This window comes from Loxodonta africana, chromosome 10 (assembly GCF_030014295.1).
Source record: "Loxodonta africana isolate mLoxAfr1 chromosome 10, mLoxAfr1.hap2, whole genome shotgun sequence".
Lineage (NCBI taxonomy): Eukaryota > Metazoa > Chordata > Mammalia > Proboscidea > Elephantidae > Loxodonta > Loxodonta africana.
The window spans coordinates 31,091,313-31,105,680 of NC_087351.1; the positions used below are offsets into that span (position 1 = coordinate 31,091,313).

Here is a 14,368-nt window from a genome sequence, read left to right on the forward strand (position 1 = left end):
TTAAATAAAGTGCCCAGCATTTGTCTACCTTAGAGCTCTTATTTTTACTTTCATAAAATGCAACAGAGAATCCATTTTATTTCCAATTATCTAATTAAGAACACCGAACCTCAAAAGATGAATATGAGTGGCAGGTAAATGATACAATTTTAATAACTTGGCTTTCAACATAAGATTAATTTGAAAAGTAATTCACAATGCTGAAATCAGAACTGATCATTTTTGTCGGGTCGTTTTTTCAGGTTTGAAAAAAAAGTCTTTATTAGTTACTTCCTCCCTGGCTGACAGGGTTCACAGAGGCCAGAGTTAAGCTAGATGGCTCACAGACTGCACCACAGAATACAATCCAACGTTTGTTGATCAATTATTATCACAAACAGAAATTTTAAATGTGGACGTTTTGAAGCAGTAAAATGGCCCGATCTTTAAAAGTCTGGGAACTGAAACAGCTCTTTTTGTGAACATGTGCACGGACACTCTACCAAAGAGGTTTTAGGCATCACATCGTTTTTTTGTATTACTAATGCCTGGAGGTTTTCAGCATTAGTTCTGTATTACCCACGGCAGGGCCTAGAACAAGAGGTGGTTGCGCGTGAGCAGTATTTCTTTTTTTAACTCCAGCAACAGCCCAGCAAACGATAAACACCAACAGCCCAATTCACATCCTCCTTGCCATTCTACCCCTTCTTTAAGAAGATGACTGTAATTCTGGCGGGACCTGGGGCGGAATATTGTGGTTCTGGAAGGGCAGCGCGAGTGCGTGGGTGTGTGTGAACACTGCAGGAGGGGGCAGCAAGACGTGACAACGGAGTGGGAGGGAATGATGATGCCTCTTCTAGGGCGGGAAGAGCTGCGAGAGGTAGCTGTTATGCATGACGGGGGCCTGCACGCGGGGAAGATGGTGGTGGCCGCAGGGCAGGGCGATTGCGGGGGAGTCCCTGTTACCGGGCAGCACTCATGGGCGCCTGCGATGCATGATTCAGGAGCAACGAAAAGGGCACGACACTGAACCCGGGGATTCCCGATGCAAAGAGAAAAAAGGGCGCCGAGAAACAGGGTTATTATGGGATGGTGGAGGGGGGCTCCCTAGGGAAAATTTCGGGATCTTCCTCACCCGCCAATTGCTGTACAGTCTCTTCACTCGCCGGTAATAAGCGTCTTTGTCCAGAGTAACAGCCATAGCCCCAGACGTCGCTCCTCCTCGGGTTCCGAGAATCACGCGAGGTCCCGGCTCCAACACCCGCTCTCGGCCCCGGAATCCCGCACTCCCCCAGTGACCCGGAAGTACCGACCTCAAAAACACCCTTTCCGCTTCCGGGTCCCCACAGCCTTCTCCCCCCCCCCCTTTTTTTTAAAAAGTGTCCCGCCGAAGGTTGGGGGGAAAGGAAAAAAAGAAAGAAAAAAGAGGAATGAAATCAACAAAATACGCAACGCAAAAAAAGTCCAGATTTTCGCGGGGTTTTGTCAACTTCGCCACAGCCGCGCGCAAGTCGACGTCATCACGTGAAGCTATGCCCCGCCCTTACTCTCTGCCCCGCCGCGGTTTTCAGGAGCGCCGACTTTTCGCCGCGGAAGCGGCCACTGGGGTTTGCGGAGGCGGGAGGCCTGACGCTCCAGCCCCGCCCCACTCGGGGTGCCGCGCGCGGGCGTAATGGCCCCACCCCATGGGCCAGAGAAGGAAGCGGAAAAAGCGGCATGTGGAGTGGAAAGACTACGGCGCAACTGGGTGCGCTCCCCTCCAAAAAATGGTGGGGAAGCAAGAGCTTCTGCTGCTCCGGGGTTGGAAGGACACTCGGTACCTGGACGCTGGGCCAGCGGCTCCGCGCGGGTACGCAGCGCTCAAACCAGGGAGGCGGAGCCTGCTTTCCCGAGATACTACTTCCCAAGCTATGGGCAGAGGATTTTGCCGTTAAGAGGAAAATAGTGTCCGGGTTCATCTAGGCAGTGGGATGGTAAGAGGGTCTTGGGAAACAAACGCCTGAGGGGCTCCACAAACTTTTATCCGATCCTTCTCCAACCCTTCTCCCCACCCCAAGTCCTGAGTGTCGTTCCAGTCAGCCAGTTCCATTGCCGCAGTTCATGCAAAATAACAGAGTTCTTAAGGCTTCCCAAAAAGCACCATCATTTCAGTTAATTCCAAACAAAATATTCGTGGTTTTTGACGAAATAATTCCTCTTCGAGAGTCTCTTGTAAGAACTTGGAGTTTGAATCTGAGACATTTTTGCCTACAATTTAAGCTTTAACAATTTAATCATTCCTTTGCCTTTAGCAAGCTCGACATCTTACATTTGTAGTACAGATTGACTTGTCTGCCCTAACCAAAGTAACTACTATGAACAGTATTAGGATTTTAGGAAAGTGGTATTGAAATCACCCACCATGAACATCGATTCTTAAAATTAATATTTATATGCGTTTGAGCAAATATAGAAGGGAAGAGTGGAAAAGGATTAACTTAAATTTATTAATGCCAAGGGGAAGGAAGGTAACAGTTCCTGACCCTCCAGCTGTATCCACAGTTCGGCCAGGAACAGGCTCTGCCAAAGGCTAGGGCCAGCGCTACATAGTCTGTGGTTAATGGAGGTGTCTAGGGAGGGGTGAGCGCACCAGCTGCTCTAGCCTCCTGTCCTTCCCCAAAAATGAGGAAGTGGTCTTGTATTATTTTAGGAGTTCCCCTGCCCACCCAATCCTCTCAGATTTGGGAGCAATCAGGTACAAGTTTTTTTTTTTTTCCACCTCCTGGAGTCCTGGGTCTCCCCACATCTCCCCTGCCCCTCCCACTTTTCCATAGTCCAAGGGCCAGAGTAAATGAAAACACAGCAGCCACCCAAGCAATGGGGGCAACACTGGGGCTTCAATCATCAGCATCTTCACTGGAGTCTGAGTTGGCTGGCATCATAGGATCATCAATGAGTGAGAAGTCCCTTTCTGAGCTATCATAGCCCTGAGATAAATCATCATCTTCCTCATCCTCATCCTCATCGTCCTCTGCAGGTTGCAGTGGTGGCAACCGCAAGGCAGTGCCAGATGTGGTAGTCGCTGGTGAAGAAGGGTAACCAGTGGCTCTCAGGCCTGGATGATGATGGTGGTGATGGTGGGGGTGAGGGAGGTGGTGGTGGTGATGAAGCATGGTGCTGGAGTCTACATGAGGGGATGATGCTGCATCGCCCATCACAAACGGCATAAAAGGCAAAGATGCAGAAGTAGCACTGCTGTGACCCAGAGATGACAGAGACTGCAGGCCACTACTACTGTGTTGGAAGGTGTTATGCAGAGATAAGGACCCAGTGCCTCCACCCTGCATCAGGGCCATCATCTTGGAAAGGTCTGGTCGCATCCTACGGGACCGCTTCTTGCTGCTCTCTGGTGCAATATGCCCTGGCAAAACGCGGTTGAACACAGTTTCAGCGTGGTGACCCTGGGAGAAGGGAACAGAGGAAGAGAGCAAAAGGAAGAAGAAAAAAAAAAAAAAAAAGGTCAACAGTTCTGGATTGGAAATACTTTTCACTGAATAGGAGGGCCAAAACTAGTCAGACTAGGTGTCATGGTGGTAATGGGGGAGGAGGATTTAGCTGTTTGAAGCATTCCGATGATGAACTGAGTGAGATCAAGGATTTGATAGCAATACTCACACGAACCAGGAGTTTTTGCTGTTTTCCATGACTATATTGTAACCCTTACTTCAGCCAACGATCTCACAAATGCTTACCTTTGTTAATAAGGGGTTTGGGTAAGACCGTGAATGGATCAGTACATGCACAGAAAAAAATTCATTTAGGTGTATACTTTACTGTACACTAAGGATCACTTGATCTTACCATGTGAAGTGCAGCGAACTATACTGAAATCACAGTCCTATACTATATTATCACATCAGAATGTGATAAAACAGGTCAGATTAAGACTTCTGGGTATCTAGAACACCAAAATGATTGTCGGTAGCTTCTCACTGAATTTAATACAAAATAAGTTTATTTTTCAGATTAAAAACAAATATTTGCTTAATTTTAAATTGCTTCTTCTAGATGTTCTGGTTAAATTCATTGAAGATGGAACTTACTATTTTTAGTGCCTATGTTTTGCTATTGGCCTAAGTGCAACACTAGGTAAACTCCCATTAAACTCAGACAACTGGTAACTGTGTCTCTGGACTCTGTCTCAGTTTAAGCCTAGCACTTTCATGGGAATATACCTTTTTGACATGGAAAACAAACATCTCAGTATGGTATGTGTGGACTTTTTAAATGACTATAATAGCACCTACACTCCTATAAAAAATAGGTCCAAGTAATAACGCAGTGCTAGATTCACTGTCAATTCTGCACGAAGAATTCTGTATCAGTCATAATTTCCTATGATTGTTCTTAGTGTTGAGACCCACGTTATCAAGGTAAAATCAGATAGTACCTGTGGAAAAGCTTTTTTTACAGGCTGTTCTATGTTAGCTAAATTGTCCTATGTTAGTTAAATTCAAGACAGAGATGGTACCAGCCACCTAGCCATCAGCATTTCCCGTATCAACCACTCTGCTTATTACATTCTTGGTTCCGTGGAGGTTAAGAGAAAACCTAAAAATTATTATGTCGTAACACTATATGAAACCCACTTTCACCAATATAAAAACAATAAACATCATAAATTCACCTTACAAATAAACATAGCATTATGAAATAATATTCTTGTAATTTATGAAATGCAAGAAGAACTTAGTTTGTTAAAAGGTACACCATGTGGTTAAAAACAAAAAAAAGATATAAAAGATCAAATGGGGAATGATAAGTATATGCAAGTGCTAATTCATTTTAAATGACTGCTTAGCAAAACCAAATCATTTATATATGCTTTAAAAATGCAACTATTGTACACAGTAAGGAAAATAATAGCCGAGAGAAACTTCTGTAATTCTATCTTGTGAGAAAGAAGAAGAAACTATGGGTACTAATCCAAAAAATAGTCTACAACCATGATAAAAACATAAATACATTTGAAAATAATGGAATAATGACCAAAATTGTCATAAATTGTAAAATATGTCTTTTTAAAAAAATTTTAATTAATGGTATGTTATCAGTGATTCTCAACCTCTTATATGTTGGGAAATCCCATGAATGATTTCACTGTTAGGCCCTCCGGTCATTCCTAAAATAAACAGAATCACAAAATTTTAAGAAACCAATTCTGAAAAATGTAGAAATTGAGAGGGTAAAGGAGTTGCCCCAAATCCCTTAATCAGTAGACGAGCAGGATAACGCCCTAAAGATTCTTCCCAATATAGCCTACTAATGCTTACATTTTAATAAGATTAAAATAAATGTATTATTAGAGTTAGTTTTGAGAATTTTTTGTTCTTCTCGAGATGAAGAAACCGCTCGGCTGCAAAAACACCAATAAAATACCGGGTTTCCTTATTTGTAAACTGAAGACTACTGCTCTCAGAAACTTACATTGAAGAAAAGATAAATAGTATTAAAAATTTCCTAGCCACAACCTATGTTGCAAAGCCTTGTAATATACCTAGTGAGGGAAGAGAGCAGCGATGTTCTAGTCTCTCTCACCTTTTTTCCATTCCTAGAGTTAGCTGTCTGTACTGGTTCCACTCCCAAACAGTTCATTTCTGCTTTATTATTTTTTTTACACCTCTGCCACTTCTGTTTTCTGCGATCCTCCATATACTGCAATAGAAGAGCATCAGTTATCCCAGAGGTATAAAAGTCTTCTTTAAAGTAATTATTAAGTTACTTGTGTCTTTAGTTTTGATAATAAATGTTTGTTATAAAGGATGAGTCCTAGTGGAAAAGCCTATCAAGTGGATCTTTCAAAAAAAAAAAAAATTGAGGTGATTTATGCATACAATAGTTTAATAGTAAACATTTACATAGCTTTTAGTTAAAGTGCTTTTAACATTTTATTTTGATCCTCACAACAACTCTGTAAGGTAGGAAGATTGGGTATTACCCTTATCTTGCAGATGCAGAAACAATGACATAACATGGCATGCTTTCTCCCTCTCGAACAGCTTAAATACCAAGAGAATGACTTTAAATGCTGCTGGATGGAACTGCCACTCACCGCTAGAAATCGGGGATCGACAGCAAACTCTGGATGACCCTGTAACCACATCTCCAGTTCAGCCCGGCGAGGGGCATCCTCACCCACCAGCAAAGTACCATCCACCTTATTGATGACAGGGATCCGGGTCTCCAGGTCCACATCAAGGTGATTAGGCTCTTCCATGCACTCCACCTCCAGCTGCAAACCCAGAATCCACCCCCATGAGCATATACTCTTCTTTGGGGCAGGAAGAGAGAGGGAGTGGAGCCATTGGTAGCCATAAGATAACTAAAATATCTTCCAGTCCCTCAATCCCAACTGCCTTCATCAATTACTGGGAATAAAAAGATCTTATCTAATCATCGTGTTAAAAAGCTTCACCACCACTCACCTCCACAAGCTTCTTTCTGTTCCCCTTCTTCTTGTGGAACAGTGGATGTCCATCTCCCATTACTCCATTAGCCATCAGCTTGTGCTTCTGGAATGTTAACTTCAATCCTTCCTCCTAGGAAGACACGCCACACACCCGAGACATCATATAGCACAGGTTTTTAAAGTACAGAGTAAATCTTGGGGGACCTGGGCTAAGGGTCACCCCCTTGGATCAATGATGGTGAAAAGAAAAGCCATCTGACTAAAGGGTAGAAGTTGGAAATATGATTAAACTTATATACTTTTTTCCTTAGAAAGATTTCGTTTGTGAACCTACTGGCCCTCAGGTAGATTTAAAAGAAGTAGAATTTACCTCAGTAACACCCAATGCAGGGTAAAACCCCCTACCTGGTGTCTCAGTACTGGCATTGCAACCAATACCCAATGCAGGGTAAACCCCCCTAACCTGGTGTCTCAGTACTAGCATGGCAACTCATCACAGGGGCAAAATCCCGATAGTGCTGTCATATACTAATTTAAGAACTTTTCTTGTTTAAGTACTCAATGGCCAATTAATATGGTTCAAAGCAAAAAAATAACACTGATATAATTCAGGCAGGAATGATTCCTTTTATTTTTAATAAGGCCCACAATGCTTAAGTATTGTTTTAACAGCCTTCTCACAATTTTATTTAGCTTTTAAAAACCAGCTTTAGAACTAGAAATGAGTCAACCAAAAAGAATCCTTTTGTCAATTAAATTTTCTTCAAAAATATGACTTATTTTAATCGAGTTCTCATGTTATACAAGTTAAGAACTCTTCCCTTACTTGAACAACTTTTCCTAATCTTTGTGACTCTATAACCGTTTTTTTCCCCTCCTCTTCACAGTTCTACCCTGACGTGTGGAGTTGCCGTGAGCCAGCGTTGACTTGACAGCAACGAGTATGGCAAATTTAGCTAATCAAATGAGTTCAGTATCCTGTTAGTGAAACTATTAGCGAGAATTACAGCCTCCTTCCTCCCTTCCCAGTGCCTAAATGCTGGGCTTACATCTTTGATCTGAACTGTAAACTCCTTCTCATCCATGCCTCGGCGAAGTTTGGTGAACTGGGCTGCTGCTGCACTGACCGCAGATGCTTCCTCCTCTGCCATGGAAGCTGCACTGCTGCTTCGTGGCGTGGGGACTGGAGAGTCACCATATTCTCCGGGGGTCAATGAGGGACTGTCTAGCAAGTGGTTGCCTGGCCCCAGAATTCCTCCTGTTACCATTTCCTGGCTCCGACGGCTAGAAGGCCACTTCCCTGAGAGTACAGCCTGGCAGACGAGGTCAATACGGTTTATCAAGACACGATCCTGATGGGGAAAAACAAATCAATACTGGTTTTAGGGCCTGAGAACCTGTCTGTGATCCTGTGCAAACAATAGTGCTGTCATTACTAGTGTGGGTAAAAATCAAAAGGCAGAAGGATGGAGGTAATCCAATCTATCAGATCACTTATGTCAGCCTTGAGGACTTCTATGAAAAAGCATGTAGCACTAAATGCAATTAATAAAGAAAACTGGAACCTCTGTTCTTTGTTCCCTATATATAATGTTACATTGTATTTCTGAACTTGACATGTCCAGGAATGAGGCTGTTACCTTGGGCCACTCAGAGGCTCTTTGTCTTTCCTGAAGCATCAGAAGCTCCGGGGTCATTTGTTCTCCATCTTCATTTGGGAATCCATCTTGGGACATAGTGAGGGACAGGAGACTCTCTTCATCATAGAGCTTTGAGCGGGATGGGTCAGCAGCTGGAGATCACATAGAATGTGTGAGCAAAGATGGAAGAAGAAAGTTATATAGGAATGGCATTATGTGGGCCATAAATGAAGGGCCCCAAACTAACGTAACTCTTTTGACATTCTATTAAATCAAAATCTGAGTCTCTGTCAGAGGATGCATTAGAAAAAAAAGGAAAGAGCAGAGAGGTGGAAAATAGGTAAGAGGGCCAACTACTGTCACATGCACTCACTTAGCTTCTCTTCCTTCTCGTCCTCACTCTCATCAGTGCTGGAGCTGGAGCTGGATGAGGATGAGGAAGAAGAGGATGACGGTGACAGCTTGCTCAAGTCCAGCTCAGAGTCTGAATCGTCCTCGTCCTCCAGTTTGACTGGTGGAACACTCCGAGAAACCAGAGGTGCAGTATCAGAGGAGGTTACTCGCATCTCATAGTCTTGTGGGGTTGGTCGGCTCCTGCCCACTACCTCATGCTCTAGCTTTAAGGTTAGACTCTCCAGACTGGGGACCTGGGCAGCTGTCTCCTCAGGTGGCTTTTCAACAGGAGCCTCTAGGCGCAGGGGCAGTGGTGAGGCAGTGCGCGAGGTATACTGCTGGTGTAGCAGTGGAGTAGAGCAGCGTGATAGGGATGGAGCTGGTGCTCCTGCCTGATAGTTCTGCATATAATTCATACGGGCAGCCAGAAAAGAGAAGTCTGGGTCCTGCATAATGTTGCAGTCTGTTTGGCTCACCCCATGGCGGGCTGCCCCTCGTAGAAGTTCTCCATCATGCCGAATAGGCTCCCACCATTTGGGCAACTCAGGACCTGGAGGCTGACATAATGACAGCCTGTCTTCCAAAAGAGGATGGCACAAAACTTGTTCCCGTAAGCGCCGAAGCAATTCAATACGGTAGAGAGTCCGCGAGGCCCTCTCTTCAGTGATGGGCTCAATGAACAGATTAGGGTCTGGGGGTTCTGCAAGAGATAGGGTGGAAGGAAAAATGAACCAAGAGTTGGTTCTGTTGCCATCCACTCTCAGTCACCCTAGAATCTCCAAGTCTCACTCACCATCACCAGCTGCAGGGGGAAGACGGCACACCTGGCGGCACATGGCCACGAAGCCATGGAAGTACTTGGTAAGGCTTTCGTCTGTTTTTTTGTCCAGTCGGGCAAAAGTGCGGAAGCGATCCCAATGAAACTGCATAGTGTCAGGGTCATACTCCACACCAAAGGTTGAAACAACTCGATAGAAATCAGTTTGTTCACGCCTTGTCCATCTACAAAGGAAAAAGGAACATGGAAACAGTGATCAGGAGACCTCAGGAAAACTGGTTACTTCTTAGAGTAGCTTCAAATACGCATGACCCAAAGACGGCCAATGTTGAATGCAGAGGCAAAAAAAAAAAAGGTCCAGAAGACAGCAAAAGAAGTAGTAAGAGATACTATTATAACATGTAAGAATGAGCAAGCTGATGGGAGGAATGACGCAGACAAATAATTTAATGAGAACGACTACATAGGAGACCTATTCTCCTACCTGGGAGTTATAGTTATACACGTAAGTGAAGTTTTGAGTCCTAGAGGACAACAATTCAAGGCAGAAAGGAAGGTCTCTCTGTAGAGAATTCTAAATAAATCCTTCCTAAAATGCTTTTAAATATAGGGCTCATACTTGAAGACAAGCTTACAGCTCAACCCAAAACTCCCAGCCATATCATACCGTTGCTGTTTCTCCCGTCGTGCAATTTCTTTTAGCTTAAAGGCTGCCTCACAACGCCGCCGCCGCCGGTCCCCACGTTCTGCAGCCTCTATCTTCATCTGCTCCCTCTTATAGCTGCGCTGATAGGCTGTTACTAGTCGCCGAAGCCTAGCTGTCAGGGCAGAGCCTGGAGGCCAGAATAGATGGCCTGGCTGTTGGGTCACCTGGGCTACAGGAAGCAAAGTAAAATGAAAAGGAAGTATGGAAAGGGTAGTAGAGTTAATACTAGTAATTTCAACCCACCCAAAGGCAAAGCTCTTAGAAATCACAGGGTAAGAGAGAATTCAGTTAATAATTCCCCAACCCCACCACCCCACACAAAATTATACTAGTTGACCTAGAACTTTACCTTCATCTCCATCAATCACTGAGATCTCCTCATCCATCATCATCAAAGGATCACCCTAGAGAAGGAGATCCACCCCACAGGATGGAGTAGGGAGGATAAAGGGGGAAGTTGGCAATCAAATCACTTTTTTGTGTGTGTCCTTCTATAGCACCAGGGGATCAAGAAAAATTTCCAGTGAAAGGAACCCTCACAACAACTTGGAAGCAACTAAATAAAAGTAGAACAAGAAGTAGATCCTGAAATGTGAGTTCTTATTAATTGCTCGAAGATAGTGGGACTGAGGAATTTAGGAGTCAAATACTATCTTTCAAGGTCCAGCTTAGGTCCTACCTCCTTCACAAAACCATTTCTGATCTCCCCTGGCTGGCGCTACAATCCTTTGAATTAATACTTCATATTCTCAAATGGTGTTATTTTCCATTTGGCATTATATATGAATCATGAATGAATGAACTGATCAATATACTTCAGGATTCAGGGAATGGGATTAGACTTAACTATTTATTAGTAGGGAAAAGTTGGACTCCAATGAGAATTCCTTACCTCATCATCTTGGTCTTTGGGGGGACCCTGGAGTGGTTTATATTCAGGATCTTCACAATCCTTATCAAAGTCAACCCTAAAATTATCCAGGAGCACAAAAAAATGTTAATGATACATCTTATATTACTAAGAGAAACCTATGATGAAGACCATGCCAAGCAAGCTCTCCAGCATGGGACGTGCCTTTTCTTTCATGCTCACAGGAATGCCAGCCCAGGTGACAGGTTCTGGGTCTCTCAGGTACAGCATCCAACAAAACAAAACACTGCAAGAAAGTGACTAAGTGCCACTCTAAATTGTTTGAAATTGAAATGAAACACTTCCTTTCTCTTGATAGCTCTTTTTTTGGTTTAACCTTTTGTCCCTACCCACCACCACTATCATTATCTCATTTGAACAGTTCATTCAAACATTCTTGTGTGTTTGTGTTTACTAGTTTGATCCATCACACAGAAGGGTGACATGATAAATGATTTGCAATGAATAAAAGACTCAATTTCCTTTGAGGGACATAAGTGGGTCCTACACTAAACAAATTGAGGTTGTGATCATCAAAGAGAAATCTCTTAATCGTGAAGGAGTGGGTATTTATAAATTAGAAAACTATTTCACATGCCCCTCAGGTCTCCACATGAGAAGTTTTGTTAAACTCACTGGCACCCAAACCAGGGCAACACTGCCCTACCTGGTGGCTCAGTATTAGCATGGCAACTCATCATCGGGACATGTATCCAGGCAGAGTAAATGTCTTATGTATCAGGCACCACTGGGAGAGGATAAACCAAGGCTAAAATTCCCTGAGGCTCTACCACATATAAGCCGCATGGGAGAGCTGCCTGGCTGTTTGTTATCTTTGAAGAGTTATCAGTTATCCCCTTAGCTAATGTGCCTGTAGAGAGCTCTATAAAACAAATTGAGTACAACACCAAACCAGCCATTTGGGAGTAATATTAACTTTCACCCTCAGATGCAGCTTATGGTATTGTGTGGTTTAAGCCAGTTTTTGGAGTCCTTTCTTTGGTTCCACTCTATATTAAGGATTTATCATTCATGATAAATAATAACCACCATTAAGAATCCCAGTGAGTTCTGTTAAGGCTAGAGTTATGCTATCTTTTAGCACAAACAACTAATAGCCTTCATAGGGTAAACTCAGAGCTTTAAAGGATCTAAAACCAATGCTTACCCTTCTACTATGTCAGAGAAATTATCCAACACTCGATGCTCTGCTGCAATGGCTTTGTCATCTGGTCGGCCAGCCTTTTCCAGGAAGCATAAAGCTGGGTCTGCCCTCATGGTATTGTATTTCTCATAGCCTAGAAGAAAAAGGGCCACAGTTGAATAAAATCAGAGATTCACTTTGCCTAGCTGAGTTTATGCTTATTTTGTATGCTGCTAGAATAATGAGATTATGTAGGCTACTTCACCCATAATGCAAAATATACTTCAAATGTTATATTACTGTTCGGTTACATTACTATATTTAAGATTTTAATAGGAATTAAGAGTCACAAAGAGTTTTATATTAGTGACTGAAAGGAATTTAATCTAAAAGTCTGTATGTCATAGTGAAAGATTTACACAGCCATTTAACTAGTAATCTGTTATCATTCTTATTTCACAGATGGGAAAACTAAAAAGTCAAATAGTTTAGGGCCAGGTCACAAATCTTCAGATGAAGGATAAGAAGCTTGGAGTTGCAAGCAAATAGGCACTCACTGAATGTTGAATGTTGATGAATGCTGAATGAATGAACATATTTTAGGATGTTTGGACCCTTCTAAACCTTCCTCTCTCTCTCACAGGTAAATCAAAGACAACAAATGCTTTTTCTCATCCTGTTAAACTTTTCAAAAACATGTATCCTAAGTATAATAAAAGAAAAAAGATGTTCTGATTCACTGGTCTGGAAGTTAGCACTCATGCTTTTAGTACCTGGGATGTGTTATCAGGCAAAACTGCAAAGGGAGTATCTCCCTTTTAATGTTCTATTTTCATTTCACGCAAACACTGTTGTCCACACCTACGTCAGAGTAAGGGCTGAAAATTTCAGACAAATGGGACATTTAGGTAAGTAGGAAACTTTCAGCAAGCCACAGGAAAGTCATACAAAGTAAATGTGGCTATTATTAAAAAGAGTAGGCGTATCTTACTTCCTCTGATTTATGGAATCTTAACTTAGACCCCATTACAGACAGACCGGTAACAGCGATTAGCGAGCAGATGGGAGGTTCCCTGCCTTGGGTGTAACTCTCTATCTGGTCTTTCCTGAACATGTGTTCATAGGAACTAACGGCTCTGCTCTGGAGATTTAAGATTTAGTTTCACACTCAAACATAATAAAGATCAATCAGAGGACTCAGTTCCTGGTTACGAACATTTTGCTAAATGTTCCATCTGTGGACATAAGTCTTCACTAGTGAAGGAAGAGGCTAGAAGATACTTACCATGCTTAAAAACTCCAATGAGCAGGGACTTGTCAGCCTCACTGTCCCACCATGTTGTTGGAACCTCCAGCTGATCCACTACTGGGAACCATATGTCAATCTCACTGAAGGCAGACGAGGGCAGAGTCAGCATGGCAATACAGGAAATTAAAAAAAATAATCTTTGGAAATATTATTACAGGTATCTTCCTTTATTCACTGCTTTAAAAGCTCAAGTAGCTTTTCTATTTCCTTCAACTGATATAAGATACAATATTAAAGACTTGATAAATAGATTTTAATTATCAGGTATCACAAAGATAGCAGAAAATGAAACAAGCAAACCAATCATTCCTTGAATAAGGGATGGAATAAAGAAAAATATACCATAACTTTACCTGGCAATGGCGCCCCCTAACACCTTCTCTGCCTGGTCTCCAATAACCTCCTGCCTTAGGTAGTAGAGCATTCGTACTCGCAACAGCACCCTGGGAGGGAGGAAGAGCTGGCTCAATAACAATGCAGAAAGTCTGAGGTGGAAAATGCTTTCTTTAGTCTGTGCTAAACTCCATCCTTACTTATTACACTGATGTTTCAAGTGCTTCTTATAACTCTCATCTTGGAACAGAGTGTCAGGGTTATATTTCCGAATCCAGTCTGCCTTATGGATATCAAAAGTGCTTTGTGACTTTACTTTTTTCCCTTTGCGTCCACGGGGCACAGGGATAGACAGACCTGGGGAAGGGGCAACATTAAAGACTTGGATTGAGAAAAACTCTTGGCCTGAAAAGGATTACATAACCCACAGAGAAATGAAAAGTAATGAGTTGATAACTACCTGAATGATTCTGCAATTCTTTCGTCTTGCCATTTTCAGCAGGGCTAATCAAGTCCCAAATAAAGCCTTTGATATTTTCATCCCCACGATAGTGTAGAAGGCAGTACACAAGGATAGCACGGCAAATGGTCTCCACGTCTCGCTCCGTCATACGTCGCTTGAAGCGTCCATGGGACAAGATATCTCGCCACCGTCCCCAGCTAGAGAAAAAGACAGGGAATTACATTAATATTTTCCTGGGGGCTCTAATTCGATGATGTCCTCCTGC

The 14,368-nt window shown here is 42.9% G+C and overlaps 2 protein-coding genes, 1 long non-coding RNA gene and 3 other non-coding genes across 15 annotated transcripts in view; 1 reads left to right on the forward strand and 5 right to left on the reverse strand.

The window, feature by feature from the left end:
• SUPT16H (SPT16 homolog, facilitates chromatin remodeling subunit) overlaps window positions 1-1,282 on the reverse strand; it is a 44,411-nt gene extending 43,129 nt beyond the window's left edge. The window contains exon 1 of the mRNA XM_003421614.4: window positions 1,115-1,282. Within this exon, the coding sequence (XP_003421662.1) occupies window positions 1,115-1,180 (66 nt within the window). The 5' untranslated portion in view covers window positions 1,181-1,282. The remainder of the gene's footprint in view (window positions 1-1,114) is intronic.
• On the forward strand, window positions 1,276-9,625 carry LOC135232596 (uncharacterized). Its single transcript, XR_010323134.1, has 2 exons — window positions 1,276-1,952; window positions 6,018-9,625. It is a non-coding gene; the product is annotated as an uncharacterized LOC135232596 (long non-coding RNA).
• The window catches only part of CHD8 (chromodomain helicase DNA binding protein 8), a 63,566-nt gene continuing 51,936 nt past the window's right edge, over window positions 2,739-14,368 (reverse strand). For 8 of the 10 annotated variants that reach the window (XM_023540628.2, XM_010600983.3, XM_010600980.3 and 5 more), the window contains 16 exons: window positions 14,101-14,300; window positions 13,841-14,021; window positions 13,661-13,750; window positions 13,284-13,387; window positions 12,023-12,152; window positions 10,837-10,912; window positions 10,294-10,348; window positions 9,906-10,113; window positions 9,254-9,462; window positions 8,441-9,160; window positions 8,068-8,219; window positions 7,477-7,779; window positions 6,444-6,557; window positions 6,071-6,250; window positions 5,557-5,673; window positions 2,739-3,419 (listed from right to left, as the gene is read on the reverse strand). In XM_023540628.2, coding sequence (XP_023396396.1) covers window positions 2,856-3,419; window positions 5,557-5,673; window positions 6,071-6,250; window positions 6,444-6,557; window positions 7,477-7,779; window positions 8,068-8,219; window positions 8,441-9,160; window positions 9,254-9,462; window positions 9,906-10,113; window positions 10,294-10,348; window positions 10,837-10,912; window positions 12,023-12,152; window positions 13,284-13,387; window positions 13,661-13,750; window positions 13,841-14,021; window positions 14,101-14,300 — 3,403 coding nt within the window. In that variant the 3' untranslated portion in view covers window positions 2,739-2,855. The remainder of the gene's footprint in view (window positions 3,420-5,556; window positions 5,674-6,070; window positions 6,251-6,443; window positions 6,558-7,476; window positions 7,780-8,067; window positions 8,220-8,440; window positions 9,161-9,253; window positions 9,463-9,905; window positions 10,114-10,293; window positions 10,349-10,836; window positions 10,913-12,022; window positions 12,153-13,283; window positions 13,388-13,660; window positions 13,751-13,840; window positions 14,022-14,100; window positions 14,301-14,368) is intronic. The other 2 variants (XM_003421609.4, XM_010600982.3) reach the window with 2 other exon arrangements.
• Window positions 6,768-6,859, reverse strand: LOC111748406 (small nucleolar RNA U6-53/MBII-28). Its single transcript, XR_002784151.1, has one exon. It is a non-coding gene; the product is annotated as a small nucleolar RNA U6-53/MBII-28 (small nucleolar RNA).
• On the reverse strand, window positions 6,882-6,929 carry LOC111748407 (small nucleolar RNA U6-53/MBII-28). Its single transcript, XR_002784152.1, has one exon. It is a non-coding gene; the product is annotated as a small nucleolar RNA U6-53/MBII-28 (small nucleolar RNA).
• On the reverse strand, window positions 11,451-11,560 carry LOC111748405 (small nucleolar RNA U6-53/MBII-28). The gene has a single exon (XR_002784150.1). It is a non-coding gene; the product is annotated as a small nucleolar RNA U6-53/MBII-28 (small nucleolar RNA).